Genomic DNA, 25,669 nt, shown 5'->3' with positions numbered 1-25,669 from the left:
AACCATTTGAATCCAACCTATGAAATGGGCTACTATTCATTATTAATATCTTAAGGCTCGGTGCACCACCCTTGGGTGTGGAATGTTTCAGAAGCCAAAGTAAGAAGACCACCTGTACACACCGGAATAATTTTCAGAGAAAAAAAGATTCTTTAAGATGAGAAAGGGCACTTTGTCAACATTATATTTAACTATAAAGTCAAAGTAAACATAATACTAACATATCAATATCAAGTTGGTATAGAATTTCTGAACCATAAAGGGTAAACATCTCAAAATACATTGTTACATTTAAATTTATAACAGGCTCACTGACTAAAGTCTTTCATCCATCGCACTACGAAATATTATTTATGATACATATGAACAGGTATATAGTCACAAACTATAAACTTTTATCAAATAAGATCATTTTAAGAAAAATGATTTGGTTATGTCTCAGCGGTGACACAGTTCCTTTATTTAAGAACCCAAGAGCCTTTTTTATAGGGTTTTAACCAATACCCAATACCCAATGGCGAGTAGGAGCAGCAATGCTTCAGTAATCCCATGGAGAATTAATCGGTATCCACCCACCTAGGAAGAATTATGATTATGCGTAGTGCTTAAGAGCTTTTACAAAGGAGAGAAAACGCACTGTGCTTCTTGAAAACCAAGCCCCTTCCCCCCATTCTACTGCCTATCCAAGGGCGTCTCCGGACAGCCGCCCACCCCACCACCTTCCCTCCGCTGAGGGCACTGAATCCCGTCCAGGGAGACCCGGTCCTCTCCCAAGACGGTCCAGACACCTGTTCACTTGTGCCCACGCAGTGATGGCTCTGGTGAGGCAAAGGTAACGGTTAGTCTGCTGGTCGGGGCCAAGCCCCGCAGCCCGAGCGCGGGGACCACATACCTTTGTACCTCTCCAGGACACCCTCGTAGACCTGGAGGTACTCCTGCTCCTCCACGTACAGGTAGGCGGCCGGGGAGAGGTACCCCGCCATGCCCGGAGTTTGCCTGCGCGATGACTGGCCGATTCCGCTCGCCCCCTCGTAACCCCGGGAGAGTATCGCAGTCAGCAAGCCGCAGCCTCGGGAGCCGGGAAAGCAGAAGCAGCGACAGGCGGGGGCAGCGCGGAGGCCGGGGCCGTAGGGCCAGGGGGGCCGCCGCCAGCGGAGGGCACGCCCAGGCTCCCGGGCTGGCCTCTGGGCCGCCCCGCGCCCGGGAGCCGAGTCCCTCTCGGGTTTCAGCAGCAGCAGATCTCGGCGAGCCCGGGGGCGGCGGCGAACAGCGCCACGCCACGCGCCGGGGCCGGGAGCGCGGCGGGGACGGGCGGGGGGCGGCCGGCGCCGGGACCCTCAGCGGCCAATGCGGCCGGCAGCCTGGCCCCGCGCGGGGCGCCTGCTCCGGGCCGGACCGAGGCGGCGGCGGCGGGGCGGGAGGGCCGGCGCGCTGCCTCCGCCCGGGATGCTGCGCGGCGCATCTGCGGCATTTCCTGGCCGCCGCGCCGCAGACACTCGCCCGCGCCCCGGAGAGGGCGGGCGGAGGGCGGGAGGGAGGGGGCGCGCGGCGGCCAGCGCCCCGGCTGGCTCGGCTCCGACGCGGCGCCGCTCGGCCCCTCCTCCCCCGGAGCCCGGGCGCCCGCGGCCCCCTCCCCGGCCCGCCCACCGCGCTCAGCGCCATGCCAGGAACGCCCACCCCCGGACACGGGGCGGCCGGCCCGGATCCCCCAGGGCCCGGTTTCTATTTGGGACCCAACAACAGGTGCTTGGGGAACAAAGCCACGGATCTGGTCACCGACGTGCCCGGCGCTCGCTGAGGGGCCGGCGACTCTCCCTGGGGAAGAGGTGGCGGGGACGACAGTGGGGAGAATACGCTGTTTCCAGCCCAGTTTAGGGTACAGGACACAGGCCACTCTGCGGCCGCGCGGAGGGCCCGGGGTCCCCCGCCCAGGGCTCCCCTCGGGGGCGGGGCGGCGGGGCCTGTGCAGGTGGCTCCGCGCATCAGGGCCTGTCAGCCTGGGCGCGCCTGCGCCCGCGCCCGCCCCCCAGCGGCGGCCGGAGACCCGGGCCGCGGCCCCTCCCTTTCGCCCCCAGCGCCGGCCGCGCCGCTCCGCGCGCTCCTCGAGGCGGCCGCCGACCGGGCGCCCCACCGTGTCCCCGGCCCCCTCCGTTACCGCCCTCCTCCTCTCCACCCTGGATGCCTTCCACACAGTACTGGTGGCCACTGAATTTTAGTAAATGGGGGCTATTCCCTTAACTTTGGTATGTCATATACTAAAGTGGTGAATTTAAGGATCCACGGGAGTGTTACCCAGGGGCACGTAAATGGAGGGCTGCCTTGGACGCAAGCCCTGCACCCTCTGCCCGACTGGCCAAGTTACCCTCTCCGAGCCCCTCTTCAGTCAAATGGGGACAATGATAGTGCCTACCTCAGAAAGCTAGTATCAAATAGCTTCCTAAGAGTTAGCTATTATTATTAGATAAACCAGCTCATTGTTGACTGACTTAAAACAACTTCACCTCTTGCCCTCATCTTCCCTATTTCTTCCTTCTATATGTGCTGACCTTTTTGTCCTTGATGATTTTTTTTTCTTTTTTGATGTGAATCTAGACCATTTTCCATTAACTCTCAGATGGGGATGACTACTCTTGAAAAACTGTACACTCTTAAAAAAAACTTAATTGCGTTAGAATTGGGAAGCTTTACTTCTGAGCAATTGGCCTACTTTTGTTACTACAAACAAAGCAAGACCACATCTCTTTTCCATCCTTACCACTGTCCTACGATCCGACTTTGATCCCATGTCCTGCAAAGCCCTTAGGATCTCCAGAATCGTCTTGCAAATTGGTGTGCATTTAGTTGGTAACACATTAGTTCATGAAGTAACAAACACGTATCATATGGAGCACCTTTTTGAAATGAAAAGGATTACCAATTAGATCCCTAAGGGTCATTCCATTTACAGACCATACATATACAGACATAGATCTCTCAAAACTCTCTTGTCTCCTTCACAATGACTAAGGTCATTGAGCGCATAGTCTGACCCTCCATCAGACACTGGCACCCAGGAGCTCCCAATTTTCTGGATATTTCAGTGCACACTTAAGTGATTACAACTGTCCATTTAAAGAGCCAATCAAAATGAACAGAAGCAGCATTTGGGGTTGTCTATAAAAAGAGCCTTTGCCCCATTCATTCCTGGGATGGTAACACTGGATTCACTTGTTAATAAGAATAGTGTATTCCATAGGGATGCAGCAAAAGTTCGGTAGTTCAGAGCTTGGCCTCTGGAGTCAAGACTGCCTGAATTGACATCCTAGGTCTACCACCTACTAGGCTATATGACCTTGGGAAGAATCCCTCCCTCTCTTGGCAGATTTTTAGACTGAAAAATGAAGAAAATAATAGTACCTACTTCAGAAGGTTGTTGGGAGGCTAAATGAGATAATAAGTGCTTATAACACATTACATGCTTTACTAAAAGCATCTGGCCATCCATAAACTATCATTTATAGAGGCTTTTCCATGTGCCAAGAAATTTGCAAAATCTTTTACATTTACTACTATATTTAGTCACTACAACCATGGCCCTTTGATACAAAAATGTAGATGAGGAAAGTTGAGTAAACTTTCCAAGAAAACACAACTAGTTAGTGATAGGAGGGGAATTAAATCCAAGTTTGCCTGAGTCCAAACTCTGACTCTGCTTTGATCCTTCAAATCCCACTTCAAAGAATTCACATGGGACAAAAATCCATTATTTTAAAATAGCCCTGTCACTAACAAACCATGTATGTACCTTTACAGGCACCTCAAGACTGAAAAACCCAATGTACAATATCCTAGAGCTAAGAACAGCAGATCTGTATTATTTTTGTGTAAAAGGCATTTATACAGTGGGTACTACAAAGCCCTTTTCCTTGACATTTTCTCATCTTACTCCCACATTGACCCTGAGAGAGAGGAAGGGTGTATAGTATAACCTCAGATTTTAACATGAGGAAAGTACAGTAAATGTAAAAGCACTTTTAAAAATATGAAGTGTTAGATGTGTGACACCATCACCAATAAGACTTCTTAAAATGCAATCCTGATTATGTCACTGTACCACTTAAAAAATCGTTCAGTAATTCTCCACCACTTACAGCATAAATAGTTGTTTCCTCGTTATTGCACACAAGCGCCTTTACAGTTTCTGCAAATCCCTACCAAATCCCATGCCTGCGCTACGCATATTACTTGGTAAGTTTCCATTTAAGCACATCTCCCACCTTCTGTTCTTGTAGTTCCATTCCCTCTGAATTGGCCTTCCCTCTCACCCTAATTCCATCCAGCTCTCGAAGTCTCATCTCAGCAGCACTTGCCCTCAGCAACCTCTCAGAAACCTCCCAGGCCCCCCCTCTCCATCCAAGTTAATTAGACTCTCCTCTGGATTCTTTTAAGTACTAGGGACTTACAGCCATTACAACTCATCTCTCATACCACATGGTAATTGTCTGACAACACATCTGGTTATCCTGTTAGACTATGACTTCTTTAAAGGCAGAACTGTGTGCTTCCCTTCATTTTATTCCTGGGGCTCAATAAGTATCTATTAAATATGAATGAATTAAGGTATCCCACAGACTATATGGTCTTCTTCACCCTAGACATTTTCAAGTTCTATTTTTATGCCTTAAAAACAAATAAAAATACTGAACTTGCAACTCTTATTGCCTAGTAATGAACACTATGGACATTCTCACTCTGTTTCTGAACCTCACCCCACCTCTTACTGGTGATGAATTTCAGAAATGGGGTGTTTTAAGCAGAATGAAAATGTCTAATAAAAGTAGCAGTTGAGCTCTTAATAGTATGTTTTGAAACTATCCACAGCACCAGATTCCCTCAGATGCCCTGTTCCCTTATCCTCACACTGGGGGATCACTAGCAAATTTAACACATAATATATCTGAATTTCGTATTTATGCCACAATATGATTAAGCATATTTGTGGACTGGCCTCCAAGTCTATGCTCCATGTGTGATTACTGATTATGATTTGTATAGCAAACAGCTAATTTACCAATATGTATTTTAAACACAGTAGTACACTTACATACCAGAGCTACTCATTGTTTGTTCTTTTGTTCAGGTATTTTATTAACATAATTTAAATGGATGTAACTTGGAGGTTTCAAGTCTATCATCAACCACTAACTCCATTGCTACGCCACAAATCCACAAATGACTCTTTAAACTATTTACAAGGAATGGGACAGGGCCCCTGCCCCCGCAGGGTCCACAGCCCAGCAATACCAGCACCGGCGTGTCCACTGCAGGCCCTGAGAAGCCCAGTTCTTCCACTTCTTCCCTGCCGGCAGTGTAGACTGCCAGCTACATCTCCCAGCTCCTGCCGACTTCCTGCCCAGTGGTTTTCCTCGATTTCTACAGTATCATTCTCCCCGACAAATATCTGCCTTGTCCTTCTCTCCTAACCCCTTCCTTCACTACCAAAAGCAAAAATATCCACTTCTGCCACCACTATGAAAACTCTCAAGCCAGTAGCACCTTCTACCTTCTGGGAAAATGCCCAGATACAGACTTCCTGTCTTGATGCCCCAGCAACTTGTCACACACATGCCCTCCTTGTGCCTGTCCTCCCCCTCTGCTAGGCCAAATATCTGGGACTGGCACTGTGCCTCAGACCTGCGTGCGTGCGTGCGTGCGTGTGTGTGTGTGTGTGTGTGTGTGTGAGGGGCGAGGTGTGGGAGGGGCGAGGGGTGTGTGTCTGTGCGTGTGTGTGAGGGGCGTGTCTGTGTGTGTGTGTGTGTTTGTGTGTGTGTGTGTGTGTGTGTGTGTGAGGGGCGAGGTGTCTCAACAGGGCAAGGAGTCAGGCCTCAGTGACTAAACACTTTTTGGTCCTCAAGGACGGTGCCGAGGGCCAGGTCTGCCCCAGGTCTGCCCCAGGTCTCCCAGGCCACCCCGGCTGGCTTTCACTTAGCTCCCAAACAGTCTCCATCCTCCGTCCTCACTCTTCCTCCCCTTTCCCTACTCCACCCCTCCTCTTCAAAGGCCTGGCTGAAACCAGCCAGCATCTCACAACAGAAGCCAGAAGAAGCTCAAGGCTGTTGCCCCAGAAACCCAGACTAGAGAAAGGCTGGCTGGGCTATTTGTTTTTCCCTTAATCAGAAAATCCTACTGGGGGAGTGCTTGGGGTGGGGGGTTCTCAGCTGCCAGAATGGCTGGGATCTGGGCTAGTCCCTTCTAGCCCCGGGTGGAGGAAGATAAAGTACCAACTTTGCATTACAGTGGGAAGCAAAAGGAAGTGAGTAGGCAAGGGAGGGGGTGGAAAGGAGGCCTGATGGAGGGTTGCAGAAAGCTACTCCTCCGAAAAGGAAAAATACCTGGACCTTTGGCCCTTGCAAAAGAGACCCTAAAGACTTCCTCCAAGATACCCCAGCACCATTTCCAAGAGAGAGAAAAACAATTTTTGAGGGCATGGCAGAACAGCCCGTGCCAGGAAGCAGCTGTCCTGCACGGAACACATACACACAAACCACATAGGTACTGCAAAGGCTGGAGGATTGATTTCCAGAGTGGTCTCAGCTTTCAGCTGGCTGAAACAAGCCAGCCCTTCTGGTTCGACTTTTAGAGCCAGTGCAAGGGAACACCGGGTGTGACAGAACAGAAACATCGGCACCTCCCATATATTAATTAATCAGGAATGCATAATGGCTAAACCCTCAAAGCACTAGGGAAGAAAGCTGCTACAGACACATGATGCTGACAGAGATGATACATTTTTAAAAAGACGAAAGAAAAGAAAAAAATGGCATCCGAGTTGCTGGAATACCCTCTGCGATCCTGGGTACCAAAAACCAAGAACCTATCCCTGTTAAATCTGCATAGCTCAGTCCCCTGGGTGAAAATGAAAATGAAGGCTGCGGTCTCACAGCTTCCAGTAAATCCACTAGGAATCCATAGAGTTAATACTTTCAGGTTGTCAGGTGGCTACTGCATGTAAATAGGAAAGTTTAATGCAGATGTCTGTAAATATCTCCTTGCGATTCAAAGGTATCAATTCATCCAACCAGAAGACGGGGACAAACAGCTTAGTTAGCAGCAGGCAGGGCAAACTGCACTCTGGATAAATCGAGGTATAAAGTAAACAGGGTCACCCTCCTTCCCCACCTTGGGTACAAATCTCTGCCCAGTGCGTCAGCTCCCAGATATGGCCCCCAGGGAGCAGTGGGTGAATTTCCGCAACTCTCGTCGTGGCTCCGTCCCCTCCCGGATGCTCTTACCTGCTACCCTAAGGACTGCTCTGTCAGCGGGGTCCAGCACCGAGCCCCCGTGAATCTTTCTTTTTGATCTCTCATGTTTAGGCAAATTCCACGGTAATGTGTCTCCGGGAGCAGGAGATGCGGAGCCAGATTTCTGGCTGAAATCATCCTCATCGGAAAAATCCGCAGAGGAAGACACAGAGCAGCAATAGGACGCGTTCCCGGAACTCTACAGAGGATGACACAGGGGGAAAAAAAGGCATTAACGGCAAAACACGCACAGATGCTCCTCGATTTAAACAGCCCCCCTCCCGGACGCCCCCCCCCCCAAACTGAGTCTGGCAGCGCACCATCCTCGGCGCTGAGGGGATACACAACCAAGAAATGAAACCCAGGGCTCACCATCTTTTCTTGACTGTGTCTCCGACAGTATAAACAATACCCAGGCGGTTCCAATACATGGAAGATTTGCACAGAAGTGTGTGGCCTGCGGTCCGGCCGCCAGCTCTCAAATGACTGGCCCAACAATGAAGCCAGAATCAACAGCCTTCCTGTTACAAATCTATAGTATTTGGCTCCCCCACCAGGACAGGCGAAACATTTTCCATTACTAGACTGCTGACTAATTCATCAAGGCAACTAACTGCAAGTTTCAAAAACAAAGCAGAAATACAGGATGTCGAGTCCCAATTCCTGTCTGTTTCAAAGTCGCTTCACCACTGGAGTCTCCTTTCTGAAGAGTTCTGAGCCGCTTGGCCTCTCTATTTAATTTCCTTCATGAGACTGAAGCAGGTTCCCGGACAAGCGCAGGGAGGGAGGATGGATGGATGCTGAGAAGAGCCTTTCCTTGAGGCAGAGCACACAAAAGGCTGTTTTCAGAACCCTAAGGCAGCTCCAGTAAACAAACATCTGAACTCAGTTTAGAGCTCTTGAGATAATTTAAACTTCTGGCAAGTAACAGCTGCCAATAACGTAAAGAAGAGCGATGCAGTGCGGTGACAGGAAACAGCTCTTCTCAGCTCCTGGTCATTACAGTGAAATGGGGAAACATGATGCTTTCCTGAAAGCACTTTGCCTGAAGGTTGGTCCTCCCTTCATCTAGCTGGAGCTAATCTGCAGGATCTTATCTTGCAAAAAAGGGTTATTATACCTACCATACAGGGGAAAGGCACACAATGTTATTCCTTCCTTCTTTATTAAGTTTGTGATTATTTAGAGATCCACCAGCTTACTATCAAAACAAGGATGCTGACTGTGCTGTGAACAGGGTTATAGATAAAATGAACTGTCCAAGGGAAATGTCCCCTTTCCCATTTAGAATTTCACTTTACTCAGGCTCATGAAGATGCAAAACTGGAATGACTTGAATACCTGAAAGGTATCTTTCAGCCACAGATTTCTCAGAAGCACATGGCAGGCAGGAATCAGTGAGGTATGCTCCAATTTGAGCAAAAACACTGTGCTGCTCACAAAAGCAGTGGCAACTGCAGCAAAAACAGGCTGTGTGAGCAACACCCCAAAGCACTCATCCAAGGCATGTGAAATAAACGGTAAGTGAATCAGAACTACTGATTTCACCTGGGTCAATTCAGGCGTGTGGCTACACATGGTCAACAGCATCTTGTTCAAAGTACACATAATATTCCCTGTAAGGCAAAGCATCTAAGACTTATCTTCAGCTCTATTCTTCCCCAAAAAAGCAGTCATCCCTTTTATTTTACACGACATTTCATTGCTTTAGCTAATTTAATTAATTTATTTAGATTTTGTGGGTTTTCCTGGTGGCAGTAATGTATTAGGCAAACTTGAGGCAAATAAAGAACCAAAATTGATTTTCTATATTGTAGCTAGAGTCCACAGAGTAGTGAGTGGCATGAAGTCAGTCACAGAATGCTATTATCAACCTAATTTATTTTCCATGCTTTTCTGAAAATTCCTCTTAAGCTCTCTGAGGTTGTATTGTTGGCTGGATTTGTAAAAAAGGGTGACATTCTTAAAGACTTTCAAAGGGGTATTGGGTATCTTTGGTTGCCTTCTGTCTCCCTTAAGATGGCTTCCTACCTGTCCTTACTTAAGGTCATCACTTATCTGTATGATTATATTTCTTGTTGCCTGCACAATTTCAGTGAGTACAGTAATTGATTGTTTATCTTCACAGACAGACTTAGGGAATAACCGTTAAAGTACTGCTCCTTTCCAAAAACCACTGGTTATTGATTTTTGTAGATAGAGTAATTTTTTTTAATGGCCAGAGTCTCAGCTGATTGAACAGCAAAATGTGATTTATGCCATGACATAAACACCATTAATCACATGGAGCCAGATGGGAACAGTTACTACCCCGGGACCCAAGGGTGTTGACTGCTGCAGCCTCTAATCTGGTAGTGTCAGTGGTAAACACATAAAAGAAAAAGGAAGAAAAGACAGCACCACCTCTTTCGGCAAAATATCATAGGATATATTCATAGGTACATATTCATACACGATAATCTCCTGGCTACTTGCTTCAAGTGTTTCAATGAAGCATTCGATTCTTTTTCCACAATAATATGGAATGTACATTACACTTCAAAAATGTAAATTGCACAAAATTACGCCCATTTGAGCCTTGAAAACTGAGGATGGATTTAAATGGAACTGCTATGCAGTCAGTCAATCCTATAAAACTAGTGTATTCTTTATTGATTTGAAATGACTTGCCAGCTCATATCACTGTCTTGGGAGTTAGAGGTAAGAGTGTAAGAGTACAGTTCACTTTTCTTGTGGAAAAAGCAAACAAGTTCTCTGACCCAAAGTACAGAGCCTAACCTTTGCTATTGGGCTTGGAAGGGTAAGACCCAGGAAAAGGGCTCTTGTGACCAGCAAAAAGCCCCAAGTTCCTCTCTTGTTGCCTAAGGCTTGATTCCTATTAAAATATAAATTATCTATGTCCATCAGTAGGGGATTGGATAAATAAATTACTGTATATCCATAATCCATACAATAGACTATCTGCGGCAATTAAACCAAAATGTTATTGATCTACACTTAGCAAAGTGGAAACTGTTCATATAGAATTATTATTTAGAAAACAAAAAAACAACCACTGTGTGAGTGTAGGTGGATAGATGAATGATCCATAAAGGGGTAGACAGATGATAGGCAGACAGATAACTATTTACCAGTATATAAACAGTGATTATCTCTGTGTGATGACTAGTATTATGAATGCATTTAATTTCATTCCTTATAATTTTTTAGTCTAAAACAAATACACAGAAATATTACTACAAAGATAAAGAGACCTTGTTAAGAGTCAGAGAAAATACACAAGACTCCAGGAAGAAGTAACCAAGCCAGTGTTTGGGGCTCAGAGACACCCTGCAAAGTTGAGGAGATCTATGAAAACATCTCTCCAGAACAAAGCTCATAAGTAAATACATACAAATTCTGCACATGATTTTATGGGGCTCACTGACTCACTAAGCACAGGTTAAGACCCCAATTTACACCATCATCTGTCACCACCATTTGGCATCCTGAGAACAAGAGAAATAGGAAAGAGCTGTGGAGTACATGGAAAGAGGGGAAAGGGTAATTGGGACAGTGAACACAAAAATGGCCTAGGTCATTATATTTTTAACATTTGGCCTTTTTTCATAATAAAGGACCATGAGCCACCTCTGGACCAATGTTGGATCTCCTTAACAAAAAAACCCTGAATTGTGAGAAACAAAAAAACCTGTATTGTGTCTTACTACAACCTAGTTTAAGGTAGTTTTAACAACTGAGTTAGATCACCAAAGGCTTTAAAATGACTTTCCTAATAGCCAATTCATTCACATGGTATAAAAACAACCCAAATCTCCTAAAGCCAGGATAATTACATAATGCAACATTTTTAGAAGAGGAACTAAACAATAACTTCTCTAATTGAAACCCCGGTGGGGGATCTGAGATAAGTACAATGGAACTGCCTAGATTGGAAGCCGCCCAGTCTTAGCACCCTGATCTGTATGAAGGAGCCAGGAAATTGTCGCTGCACTAGGCATTCTCGAAGTATGGAGAAACAAAGGCAGAGATAAGGGTTTGTAAAACAGCCAGATTTCTTAGGACCCCAGAGACCAGGAAGATAACTTTAAAAAACCCATGTCCTCATGCATTATGTACATTTCTGTAAGTCCATTTCCAAAAGTTTACAAACAAGTAAAAAATAAAAAGCACAAGTGGAAATAATTTGACAAATCCAGACTATGGGGCATTCCACAAGATAACTCTCCTGCACTTTTCAAAAAGGTCAATGTCATGAGACATACATACCCAAAAAGGCGGAACTTTAAATTTAAGAAGACAACAAATTCGTGAACCTTGATGGGATTATGTACTTGTTTTTAAGCTAAAAAGACAGGAACAACTGGGAAAATATGAACAGGGATCATGGATTGTTTATTATGTGATACTGGGGAATCATTGTTAATTTTCTAAGGTGTGATTACAGTACTTGTGTAGGAAAGTGTCCTTGTCATAGGAGAGGAAGGCTGAAGAAACTCATAATGTGTGCACTTAAAGACAGACAGCTGGAAAATATGGCAATAGGTTAACAGTAAGTATTCACTGGACTATTTTTTCAACTTTTCTATAAATCTGAATATTTTCGAAATGCTATGAAACACATAACAAGGCCTTTTTTGTTTGTGTTTTTAAGTGTTGTTTAGTCTAGGCCTCTTCTCACTGGATCAAGATCCCCAGGTTGTAAGCATAGAATGATAGTGTTTACCTAAGTAATTTCTCATACGTTTAGAGAAGCACAGGAGCGGTGACCTCCATCAAGACTGCAGAGAAAGGCCCTCTCTGCCTCAGTCCTAAGCATCATTTTAGATGGAAGGATATAAAAGAAACTCCTCTGTTACTCATTTAATATATAGTCTAGTGAACACAAAGTTGATTCAAAATCACATTTTTTTTTATATTCTACATAAACAAAAGTTCTAATTTTATTTAAAATCCATTGATTAGGTTAGTGCAAGTACTAACTTCTTACATATTATCTAAAAATACATGGTAAGGCCCAAGACCATCCTTACATATTTATAAATATATATTATATATACTCGTGTGTGTGTTTGTGTGTGTTTGGAAATAAGTCAGTAGGCAAGGGCCCATTATCTGACTGTAGAAATTCCAAGCAAAGGACCTCTAGCACCAGTAAATAGATGCAGAAGAAAGGAGTTAAGGACAATAGAAGAAAGTGTGTTTAACCCCTTGAAGATAACATGAGTTATGGTAAATTTGGGGGATAGTGTGCTTGTTTTAGTTTAAATGTTTTTTTCAAAACGAGTTGAACAATTCAAGTACTCTCTCATCAAATAAACAGCTCTTAATTGGCATCTAAACTGAAACCACCTTTAAATAGTAAGAGGGAGGAGGCCTCTGGTTTGGTGGGGCCTCAGCTGGCTCTCACCATCTCCATTTAGGGGAGATTTGCGGGAGCCCTTAAGTCAGGAAGAGAAGCCTGGGTGGAGCTAGAGAGGAAATGGGGGTCAGAGGGAGCTGGAAGGCTCTGGGATCTGACTCCAGGGAGGAGGCTTTGGGCAAAGAGCTAAGGAAGTCAAAGGTATCTTTCTAGGTAGAAAGGCCCAGTTCATCAGCCTATGAAAGAAAACCACTGGATTCAGGACAACACACTCTTTCTAGGTTATAAAGATCATACATTGATCAGAGTGTTTCCCGGTCTGATGTTTTTGGGGAAACTGACCCTGATGGTGGGAAACAGGAAGGAGGACATCTCCAAATTCATTTTCCTCTAGCTGTGTAAGAAGCTCTACATGGTAGGTATCAAAGACTCATTTCCAAAAGGAGCACGTTTTCAAATTCTCTGCAGTCGTGGCTTAGCACTAAAACATTCTGCAAGACTTCCTTTCAACTTAGCCATCATAGTCTAACTATAGGCATCATTTACTGAGTGATTGTAGTCAGGGATTGTTTTGAACATTTTCTTTCACACACCATCTTATTTAATAGTCACTGTGACCCCTTAAGGAGACGGATGTTTAGGGAAGTTAAATAACTTGTCCACAGTCATTCCGCCAGTACAAAGCAGAGCCAGGATTTCCACCTGGGTCCTTTTGACCCCAAGCCTGTGCTCTCAGCTATGTCGTATTAAGTGCCCTAAAATGTGGTCCCAGGCACTGGGAGGAACATACTCACAGCCTTTAGAGATCTCACGGTGTATTTGGGGAGCTCAAAAGGATTAGACTTGTTTTGTGCTCAGTACTAGGCCCAAAGCACAGAAACAACCAGAGACAGGCATCAGTTCACAATAAAGAAAAGATACCCAAAAATATACAACTTCTCAAAAATGGGCTTGGTAGGGTGATAGCTGGAACCTAGAATTATGTATATAAATGTTTTATCACTGTGTTGTACACTTGAAACTAATGTAATGTAATACTGTGCGTCAACTACCCTTCAATAAAAAATAATTATCTAAAAAAAAAAAAAAAAAAAAAAAAAGGAAAGGACTGCTCTGTGCATGTGAACTCCTTGCTCCTCCAAGGGACCAAGCCTTCGCTGGTAGAACACTGAATTCGCCTTGTGGTGTCTAGGATTCTTGATCCTATGTGTTCCTACACCTCCACAAACCCTCTCCCCAAACATATCACACATAAAAGAAAAATTATGTAAGGTATCAAAATCCCAAATCTTTCTAAAATTGTAAAAACATTTCAAAAATGGCACAGACATCTTTTTTTTCAAGTCCAGCTTGATTCGATCATATTAAAGTTATAGAAATAGACACATCAAGAATAGTTCACGTGTGAGCATATGCAGAGAGTCCTTTCAAACTGAGGAAGGACATTTTAAATAATTTGCCTAAAAAAGCAAACACAACTCTGAAAATAGCCTCACAAAACAGAAACACATTAGGAAGACAAACTTAAATACTGAAAACATTTCTTTAACTAGAGACTACTTAATCTTACATTTTAAATGGATGTTTATTTATATCAATCAATTAAAAATATGTCTTAAGCATCATAGGCTTCTACTTAAAATCTAACTGGGAGAGCAGAAGTGATAAAACAGCCAAGTTATAATTAAACATGATCATCTTATCTTTATGTATTAAGCTGAAAAAATATGTCTTGCAGTACAGTAATATAAATATATACAAAACATATTTGATAATATAAAGTCAATTAGGAAAGAAACGTTGACTCAAATTCCAATATCATTAATGTTTTGCCTTCAATCTTATGCAGAGCCTGTTTATATATTTATCCTGAATGAAGTTTAAAAGCTAGTGAACTAGAGGTAACATGTACTTAGTGGAACACATAAGAAAAAAAAAAGAAAATATCCTCTCCTAATCCCATAACTCACCCTCCCCTCTAAAAAAAGTATATTTGGGCTATAACATCTCTTTAGAAAGTTGTTAATTACCAAAAGCAATACATAAAAATTAATAAATAAAATAACCTGACAATCACATTTGCTATTTCATAATTTATCTGGATTTCTTTTGTCATCAAATGTTACATCAATATTTTTTCTATTTGAGGTTTTATGTTCAGCTACAAATTATAACAAATCACTGTGCAATTAGGAAGTTGATTTGGCTTAACTGAAATGACAAATGTGTTTTGAAACTTGAGACTTGAACAATAAGTGAGGCACTAGAATACTTCTCAACACCCTGTGTGAGCATGAATTCTACCGTCTGCGGGAAATGAAGGTGCTGTGTCATCTGCCTTAAGATGAAGCAATTGGCTCCATGTCCTGCGCAGCCCTAAGCAGAAATGAAATTATACAAGAAATGAGAATTAAAAGTCATGTCTTGGCCCTCTGGCTAGGGCTAAGGAGGAATAGAGAGGGAGTATATTCGGACAATGATGTCCAGATTTTTTTTTAACTTTCAATGGCTCTAGGGATGGAAGCTAGAACTTTGGGGCACTAGTATCTCTGATCTGAGAGGACCCATTTTGGGGAACCTCTTTAATCATACAAAAACAAGACAAGGTTGCTCAGACATATTGCAGATTGATCCTAACAAGCCTTTCTACTAAAGCCAGCGAAAGTATGAATTAGGAAAACAAAGCAAATACCCTGAGACAGCAAGGATACTGGTCTGTCTCAAGTGTGAGTCTAGAGAGAGTCAGATAAACATTTTCATAATCACAAGCTGGTTCTCATGTGTGTTTTATGGCAATTACACTCCCTATGCAGTATGAAAAGCCTGATACTGAGAATCTGTTTTTAGATTTCCCATGTTTAATAAAGCCTGGCAGAAAAAAAAGATCTTCTCTGGAGAAATGTACCTTCAATCCAAGCTTCAAAAATTGCCACAAAGTTCCAGCAAAGGAAAGCTCATGATTTTAAAAAAAATGCAAAACAGGGGTGTCTGGGGGGAATGGGTGAATGTGTCAAAGGATATAAATATCCAGTTATAAAATAAATAAGTCCTGGGGATGTAATGCACAGCATGGTGACAGTTAATAATACTGTACTGCATATTCAAAAGTTGCTGAGAGCAGACCCAGACTCCAAGAAGGGACAAGCAGTTACCAAAGGAAAGGGTTGGAGAGGGTGGGCAGGGAGGGAGGGAGAAGGGGATTAAGGGGTGCTGTAATTAGCAATCACAAAACAGGTATATCATGGGGAAGGCAGGACAGCACAGAGAAGACAAGCAATGACTCTATAGCATCTTACTATGCAGATAGACAGTGACTGCAAGTAGGAGGGTGGGTGAGGACTTGATAATGTGGGTGAATGTTGAAACCACAATGTTGTTCACATAAAATCTTCATAAGATTGTATATCAACGAAACTTAAATTTTTTAAAAGTTGCTAAAATTTTTAAAGTTCTCATCACAAAAATATATTCCTTAACTATCTATGGTAACAGATGTTAACTAGACTTATCATGGTGATCATTTCACAATATATACAAATATTGAATCATTATGTTATATACCTAAAACTAACATAACATTGTTTGTCAATTATATCTCAATTTTTTTTAAAAGGTGCAAAAGTTACAATGAGATAAGACCCCACTGGTATTACTACAGAAACAACAGACACAAACCCATAGACAAAACTTCAGGTATATTAAGTATCAGTTATTAAATATAAAATAGATGTGTTTGATATGTTTAAAGAAAGGGATAAGGGCATCAAAAGTAGGAGTTAGGAACAAGAGATTATCAAAAACACAAAGCAATGGAAAATACAATAATTTAAATTAAAACCCTGTGAACTGAAATACATTAAAAAAAACAAACTCCTACAAATCAGTAAGAGAAGCACATACAACAAAACAAGGAAAAGAGCACATGAAATGGACATTTTGTAGGAGAGGAAACACATATGGCTAATAGACATATGAAAAGATGTTTGGCCTCTTTCGTGATCAGAGTAAAGCAAATCAAACCCACAGTGAATAGCATATCACATATATTCAATTAGCAAACATTTTTGAAGGCAAATATTACTAAGTGCTGAAAAGAACATGATTCCTCAAGCTTGTTTACACAGGGCTCATAGAACTGTAACTGGTGCAAGTGCTTTGGAAACCAGTTTGGCATTATTTCCTAAAGTTTAACTTTCATGTAGCAATTCCTCTAAGCATCTACCCAAGAAAAACTCTTACACATGCAGAGTAAGAGACATGTACAAGCAAACTTGGAGTAGCACTCAAACAAGCAAAGGCCTGGAAACAAATGCCCATTTATAAGAGAGTGAATGGATGAACTATAGTACCTAAACACAAAAGTCAGAATGAAGAGACAACAGTGACCTGCCACAGTGTGGCTGTATATTAGCAATGTAGTATTACATGAAAAAAGTGAGCTCCAAATAATTACATAAACTATGATAACCTTTCCTATTAAGCCAAAAACAACTAAAACTATGAAATGTAAATGGTTTGGGAATACACAGAGATACAATAAACTCTGTGAAAAGGGAAACAGAGAATGATACAGATGCTTCAGAATGATGGTTACCTTGAGTAGAAAGAGCCAAGTGGCTGGAAGGGAGAGACCAGATGGTTAGACATAGGTTACTGCCATGATCCTAGCTTTTGTTTTCAATGATGGGTTGTGAGTGCTTATTACACAGACAGACAGATGGATACACAAACTAGGCTGTGCATGAGCCAGTGATGAGAGTGTCATATGTCAGCCATCTCACTTTCTTTTCCTCCCTCTTTAACACCATCATGTTAAAGTTCAAGTTCCAAAACCTGAAACCCTTGTCACTCATGCCTACATTTGTGGAACAGTTTGTAGCTCACAAAACCTTAATAAATATTATCTCATTTAATCCCGCAACAACCCTATGTGGGGGGGTGAATATATATGTATTATATTCCCATTCTACATCAAAGAAAACTATGGCTCAAAGAGATGAAGTGATTGTTCTAGTTTAAATCTTGAAAACTCCAAATTGTGTATTCTTTCCTGTATGAGCTTGAAGAAAATCTGTCCTTTCTAAACCTCCCCACCCCCACTTCAAATCATGCGATATTTAAGAGATCTTGAATAAATAATACATTCAGCCTCCAAATCACCAAAGGTAGACACCAAAATCAACTCCCTTCAGAGAAAACATTCCTCAAGATAATGGGTCCCCTTCCCAACCACCTGCAGAGGGTCATGCTGGAAGTCTCATTATCTTTACTATCACCATTTTCAGGTGCACACTGACACCTTCTGAGCAGCTCCTTCCTGAGGTTATGCAGGAGCCCAGGCCACAGACGTTCTGAGAGTCTGTTCCCAGGGCCCTGTGCTTTCTTTCACAGGCTCTCTCCACGTCATATCAGACATACGACAATACAGATTTAATACATTTTCCCATTACATGTTGGAAAGGACTTTATTATTTAAATATATTTTGTTAAAATAGCTTTTTTCTAACACTTCATTTATGTGCAATTATATAAAGATTGAATTGCAACTGCCCAGTTGAAATAACAATACACTTTGCAGTCATTTAATTAAAGATTACTTTTTAAAGTTCAAGTTCCAAACTTCTTATTTAGGAATCAGTAACATATTTACATCTCAGTTGTTCCAAAGGCCTTTAAGGAGCACATACCTTAAGGAGACTGGAGTGTCTAATGGACACACCACCTGGCCGAAAGCACAGGATTCAGACCACTGGTGTGGACAGCAGAGGCTCCCCCTGGCTCCCCTGAGGTCCCTTCCTAGAGCTGCTGGGAACTTGGCACAGGTGAACCCACCTACCACACTGCCCATCCCTGCCGTCCTTGGCCACTGGTCCAAATTCAAGCTCCGTGGGCATCTCTCCTCTAAAAGACTATCATCTTCCTGCTATCTGTACCTCCTCTGCCACTGCCATCCTTGCCGATTTTTTTCTAGGTGCCCTTTGGAACCTTTATTTCAGCTGTCAACAAGCTCTACCCCCTCACCTAAAGTGGCAACTGCTTGTCTTACCTCCATCACCTGCTCTCTGTGCACCTGCGTTCCTCTACCAGCGGCTGCTCCTTCTCCCATGCATCCCAGCCTACCAAGCCGTCATCCAACTCCACTCTCTTCTTTCTTACGTCTGCCCTGTGGCCGCACCCCCTCACTGACTGAGGACTTCGGTATCTGACTCACTGCCTCTTCTCCTCAGTGAGTGTTGGCATCATCCACTAGATTTCCACATCATTTGGCTGAGCTTCAGCCACAAAAGTTGCTAACCTCCTGAATTCAAATAACCCTTCTCTTCCCTCCTCTTCTGCTCCACGGCTCTGTTCTGGATGATGACATTACCTGGAACTAAGCCATCTATGAAACTTCTCATGCTAACCCCACAACAAACCTCAAATTTCCAGCTCTCTGATTCGCTCACTCCTTTTCAAGCTAATCAGACCTCCACTTCATTGCTCTTCATTGGATGCATTCCTGCCCTTGTGACTTCCTGTTCTTCCTCAGCCACTCTCATGATGCATCATTACAAGCATTCTCTTGAAATCAATATTCCAGCCCCCTTTTCCAGAGCTATCAATTCCACCTCCATCTCAGATCAGCCAAAACACTCACCTTAACTCCTGATCCTAAACTGCTGAAATCTACTTTGAAAACATCATTCAACTAGTCACTTTGATCCCTCAACAAACATAAAAGCATCTAACATCAACAGGGCCCTCAGCACCATCCCTATTTAACCTCCATCAATCCCAAAATGTGTCCATTCTGCCCCTGCCCCCAACTTTTTTCAGCTCAGGTCCACACAAGGGCCCCCTTTCTTCTCATCAAAACATCTCAAATGTCTCCCATCTTAAGAAAACCTTTCTGAATCCTATGTCCTCCTTTATTGCCTAAATTCCTCATTCCTTCCTTTGGCAAACTTCTTTAACAAGTAATCTAAAAATGCTCTCTTCGTGTCCTCATCTCCCATTCATTTTTCCCTATTCGTTTTTGAATTGACTTTTATTTTTATCAAAGTTAAGATATGCCCATAAATTAAGAAGCAAATAGTGACAAAAAGCATTTGGCCTAAAAGGCAGTTACCCAGATACACAATTCTGTCACTGATACCAGTTTCTGATCAAATGTCACCTTACCAAAAAACATCCCTTGACTATGCAACATAAAACTGTAGGCCACCATTCCACACCCAATTTTCTCTTCCCCCTTACTTCAAAAATTTTTCTTCAACCACTTATCATTTCCTAACATAATATATATTTAGTTACTTACTCTCTCTCTCCCCTTTCTAGAATAGAAACACTATTTTTATAGGATCTGTGTCACAGAGCACACATGTTAATAAATAATGCATATATATTATAATTCTAGTAGGATATTAAACTAGAACTTTCCTGATCTGTTTTAGCTGATGCCCCAAAGGCTAGGAATGAATGATTCATTAAATTCCACTACCCTTCAACCCTAAAGGGATCCTAAAAGAAAATGCTAGAACAGCATAACTCAAAATATGCCCAGAGACTAGTGCCAGTCTGAGAACTGTTTTTACTAGTTTGCTACAATGTAAATATAGAAATCAAGAGTATTTAGAATAATTTGACATTGCCCTAAAGATACAAATGGTCAGTAGACTTGCCTTGTTGAACAGACCATGTCAAGTGGTGTTGAACTCATGTGGTAAGTCACCTGCGACGGAGCGGAAGACCAGTCATACATTAAGGGCCATGTATAGATCTTAAATGGATTGAAAATTTTTAAAAATAATCTTCCCACAAATATGTGAAAAGGAAGGCCATCAAAGAAGGCCATGCTAAGTCACTGTAGAAGCAATTAGAGCAGCAGAAGGCCATCTTCCTCTCAGAGAGAGGCAGACAAAGCCAGAAACCAAGAGAAGCAGTGCTTTGGAGGTGGCAACCGATGCCTCGGGCATCTCTTCCAAGAAGACAGGTTGGGGTACTTACCCTGTACCTTAAACCAAGGACGAGCACTTTAAGGAGACCTCTTAAGGGCGAAATATGTCTCCTCTGAGGTTGGGGAATGTATGACTAGAATATGACTCTCACCAAGAGAATCTAAAGGTGAAGACTATGGCTGGAGTTGAAAGGCTGCCCAGAACTGAGCAGCCCCTCCATGGCCAGCAAAGGCACGTGTTTTCCGGGGACCTGAGACAGGCCCCAAGAGAGAGGGAACTTAGACTCCTATGCAAAGGATCCTACCCAAGTGGACCTTGTGGATGGAAGAAGGGACCAAATAGAGGGGGTGAATCACCAATGCTTAGGGGGCCAAGACATGAATAAGCAAGCAAAGGAAAGACTTTTCCCACGTGAAGAGAACTGCAACCCATGCAGAGGGCACTGACAGCAGATCCCAGCGCTATGCGCTGCGCAGAGCAAGGCCCTTGTCCCCAACGCCTCTTCTCCCTGGGCCCACCCTAGAGCAGTCAGAAGCAACAGCTGGAGGGTATAGGAGAAAAGGAGGGAAGAAAAGAGAAGAAACCAACCACACCCTTTGCCACTTCAGCCGGACCCTAGCTCAAGCTGAGGGAAGAGGGAATACTAACTTTGAATATGGAGCTTTGATAATACACAAGATTAAGCTGGTGTTATATTAATATTAGACTGGACTAAAATCTTTTTTTTTAATTAAAGTATCATTGATATACAATCTTATGAATAAAAATACACAACACAGTGATTCAACATTCACCCATATTATCAAGTCCTCACCCCCTCCACTGCAGTCACTATCAACACAGCAAGATGTTACAGAGTCATTAATTGTATTCTCCATGCTGTACTACACTCCCCATGACCTACCTATATTATGATTGTGAATTATTGTGCTCCTTAATCCCTTTCTCTGTCCTCACCCACCCCCACCCCAACTCTTCCCCTTTGGTAACCACCAGTCCCTTCTCAGTCTGCTATTTTGTTCCTTCTGTTTCACTTTGTTTTTGTACTCCACAAATGAGTGAAATTATTTGGTATTTGTTTTTCTCTGCCTGGCTTACTTCACTGAGCATCATACCCTCTAGATCCACCCATGTTGTTGCAAATGGTAGGATTTTTCTTTTTGTGGCTGAGTAATATTCCATTGTGTATATGTACCACATCATCTTTATACATTCACCTGCTGATGGACACTTAGGTTGCTTCCACATCTTGGCTACTGTAAATAGTGCAGCAATAAACATAGGGGTGCATATGTCTTTTTGAATCGTGGACCTTGTTCTTTTTCGGTAAATTCCTAAGAGCAGAATTCCTAAGTCAAAAGGCACTTCTATTTTTAATTTTTTGAGGAATCTCCATATTGTTTTCCACAATAGTTGAACCAATTTACATACAACACTGTAGGAGGCTTCCCCTTTCTCCACATCCTTGCCAGCACTTGTTGTGTCTTGTCTTTTGGAAAGCGTTACCACTCTTTCTTGGAACCTGTGCTTCTCTTGGCTTCTGTGACACCGTTCTCCCCTGGTTTTCTTCTCTGATTGCCTCTTCTGTTTGTTTCTTCCTGATGGCTCTCTCTTCCACCATTTAACCTGCATGTATTTTTGCCTGGGATCTAGGCACACTATCTGAGCTCTTATCTTCCTTCTTCAGTCTACAGGTGCCCCTGGATGAGGCTCATTCACTCTCTGAGCTTTGTTGACATCCTCTGAACTGAGCACTATCTGATCTATCTTGCCAACTATCTTTTCCTTGCCAACTATCAGTAAATTCCATTGTAATAACCAACTGCTTTCTAGACATCACTCCTTGGATGGCTCATAGCCACATAAAAAGTCACACGTACAAAAGCCAGTATCTCTTCCCCATTCCCTATACCACACCCTGTTCCTTTCATCTTGATCTATTCTAGTTTTAGTGAAAGACTATAGAATCTACCCATGTGCTAAAGCTAGAAACCAACCAACCAACCAACAATTAAAAATATATACATACGATTTCTTCTTTTTCTTCACCCTCATTAGTATTTGTTACCAAGTCATTTTTATTCTAATCCTTTATAGCCCTCAACTTAATTCTTCTCTTTTCACCTACACTATTGCTAGTATTGTCAGGCCCTAATCATTTCTTACTTGGACCAAAGCATTAGTCTCCTGACCCTAACCCTGCATACTTCCAATCCAGTTGTTACACTAGCACTAGACTTACACGGCCTCAGCCCCACACTCTGAAGCAGCTTCACTAGGAGCTCCTTCGAGCTTCCCAAAAGGAACAGAGCTCATTCTCATACTGCTCCTTCAGGGCATCTTGCTCCTTCTGCCTGGAAGGCTTTTCCCCATTTTTTTTCAATAGTCCTTCAGTACTCAGCTGCAGCCACCTCTTGCAGGAAGCCTTCTCTGAACTTCCCGTTTTGAAATAAGTGGCTAATATTCTCCTAGAACACCCTCTCTCAAACCACACTGCAACCATCTGTTTGTCCACTGCTACAGACTGTAGGGTCCCCAAGGTCAGAAACCGTGTGTTCTTTGTCTCCCCACCTCCAATATACCTAGAACCCTATCCCATGCCTAGGTTGTTGATAAGAAACAGCAGTAAACAGATACAGCACTCACTATGTGGCAACTACTGTTTTAAGCATTTTAAAAAGATGAATCTTCACAAAAACATTATGAAGTTATGACCCCCATTTCACAGTTGAGGAATCTGAGCCACAGCTTAGATGAGTAACTACCAGGGCCCAAAGGCACTGAGCTAGTAAATACTAAGGCCAGAAATACACTCATGTAGGCCGGGTGGCTCCAGAATACACTCCTAGCTACTCCATTGTATTGTTTATATTTGTTGAAAGGCTCAAGAAAAATTAAACCAGGCCCAGCCCATCAAGAAACCAGGTGCTATTGAAGCATGTGATACAAAGATTTTCTAATTTCTGTTCCCATGATGAACAGATACCTTTCAAAAGAGAATCAAGAAAGGAACTTACAGATATACATAGAAAAGATGATCTAACTTGGAAATTTGCCACAATAGCTGAGCCTATGATTTTCCTGTTTTCTATGCCTCCTCACGTTGATTTCTCATGTTACAATTTTCTTTTACTCCATGATGGCTAAACAACTATTCAGAAATAAAGTAGACCAGAGACTCATTACTAAAAATTTACTGAAATCCCATAATTCCCTAGTGCTAAGGTTTTAAAAACCAAAGCACAGTCTTTTTCTTCTAAGTTGACATAATTCTTCTCCTTATTAAAGTCAGAAACAGAGACAGACCTACAATGAAGAAATGACTTTGGAAAAACAATTTTAGCATGTTTCTAAGAAAGCAGTGCTATTCTGTTTCTGAATTTATCTGGCTCCACAATTAGAGAAAGATATATTTTAAATATCAACTAATGAAATACTTCTACAGTGCCTCATAATATGAAATATTCTCTCATGCAGTTATATATATGTAGGAAAATAAAAAGCACCAGTGAGAATAATTAAGATTATAAAGTAAACACAAAATAATTGCCAAAAGAATCAGACAATACCTGGCATGCAACTGACTCATCTTCCCACCGCTTTCCACCTTCAGACCAATGGTTTATTTTTTTGTTAAAAAAATAACAACTCTGTTTTTTTATGAGCAGGCCATGGGCCACACAGGGTTCTACAACTCTCAAACCATACCCAGTCTTTTATTCCCAAAAATAGACAATAACACAATTCAAAAGCAAATCCTCAATCAGATATTTAATCCCAGTGCTGCTTCTTTATTGGTAAAAATCACAAACTTCTACCATTTTTTATCTGTGGAAGAAATCAAGTCTGACTAACTCTTCTAGTTCACACTTCACTGAATGGGGTGCTACTCCTCTGTTTCAGAGACACACCCCCACCTCCAAAAAAAAAAAAAAAAACACCAATCAAAAGGATGGAAAAAGGTGCCAAGAACCGTGGCTTATGACTTTCCGACATCTCTTCTTTACAACTCCAAAGTGCTGAATGAGCACAGACAACTCCGTTTTAAAGTATATGTTCAAGTCTAATGCATAAAAATTTTTGCCCTTCTGAACTCTCAGGACAAAGGTTTATGCTCAATAATATTTAACTTTATTGGAATGCAGAAGAAGGAGAAAAGGCTGAAAATGATTTATCACAGCTGATTATAATCACAGTTCAAGGGAAAAGGTTACTCTGAAAACTAAGAAAAAGGGGCTCACTTTCAACACTTAGGCTATTTAAGAATAACTTTCTGCAGCTGCAAGTTATGAAAATTAATAGCATGAAAGCACAGGTACAAGGACCCCCGTGCCAAAGATCCACGCCAGCTATCCACTTCCAGCAAAGGTAAACAACAGTATTTTTTGTTTGCCTTTGGCAAAGCACCTAAAAATTATAATCCATTCCCAATTATCCATGTCCATTTCTAATAGGGCTAATCTATAAATAAAATTCACAAATAATTCTAAAGCACCCAAACTTATGATAATTCAAGCTTTCTTAAGTAAGCTTTAAATAGAGGTAGAAATGTGAAAGTCATCAGCTCACCTCCCTATTTAGCAACGGAAAAGTAGAAATATGAGCCACAAAATGGAAGCAAGTACTCTGCCTCTGGAAACCTGTCTCCTGAACAGAGAGTCATGTAATGGAACGGGATGTCAATATGAAAGATTGACATCGATTAGGCAACTCAACAGCTTGCATTTCACCCATCATCAAAATTTCATGAGCTCTGTGAGAAGATACAAGCATAATTTGCTGGAATAAAGTAATGCTGGGATGGAAGAATTCTTACCATGGAAAATATTTTAAGAGTAGACTTGACTTGAGCAAGACCAAGTCAAGCAATGCGATGGCACATTGCCTTTGGGTCAGTTTTGTTTCCGAAATGATTCTGTTTCCATATTAACAAAGCTACAGAGAACAAAAACAGCCATCTCAGGGAAAAGCAGCTTTTAGATATTAAAATGGAAGAATATGCCTGCATAATTCCCTGTTTTACATTATTTGTTTACATTGTAAATAATAAGTATATTTTTATACCACTCACCAACAGGGTATCATCAAAT

At 42.4% G+C, this 25,669-nt stretch overlaps 1 protein-coding gene across 1 annotated transcript in view; it reads right to left on the bottom strand.

Annotated features, from left to right (window-relative positions):
• LOC118927736 (dystonin) overlaps positions 1 to 25,669 on the bottom strand; it is a 415,594-nt gene that overhangs the window by 332,559 nt on the left and 57,366 nt on the right. The window contains 1 exon segment of the mRNA XM_057493688.1: positions 7,272 to 7,479. Within this exon segment, the coding sequence (XP_057349671.1) occupies positions 7,272 to 7,479 (208 nt within the window).

Source organism: Manis pentadactyla, chromosome 16, assembly GCF_030020395.1.
Source record: "Manis pentadactyla isolate mManPen7 chromosome 16, mManPen7.hap1, whole genome shotgun sequence".
NCBI classification, from domain to species: domain Eukaryota; kingdom Metazoa; phylum Chordata; class Mammalia; order Pholidota; family Manidae; genus Manis; species Manis pentadactyla.
This window is presented reverse-complemented; position numbering and strand designations above follow the sequence as displayed.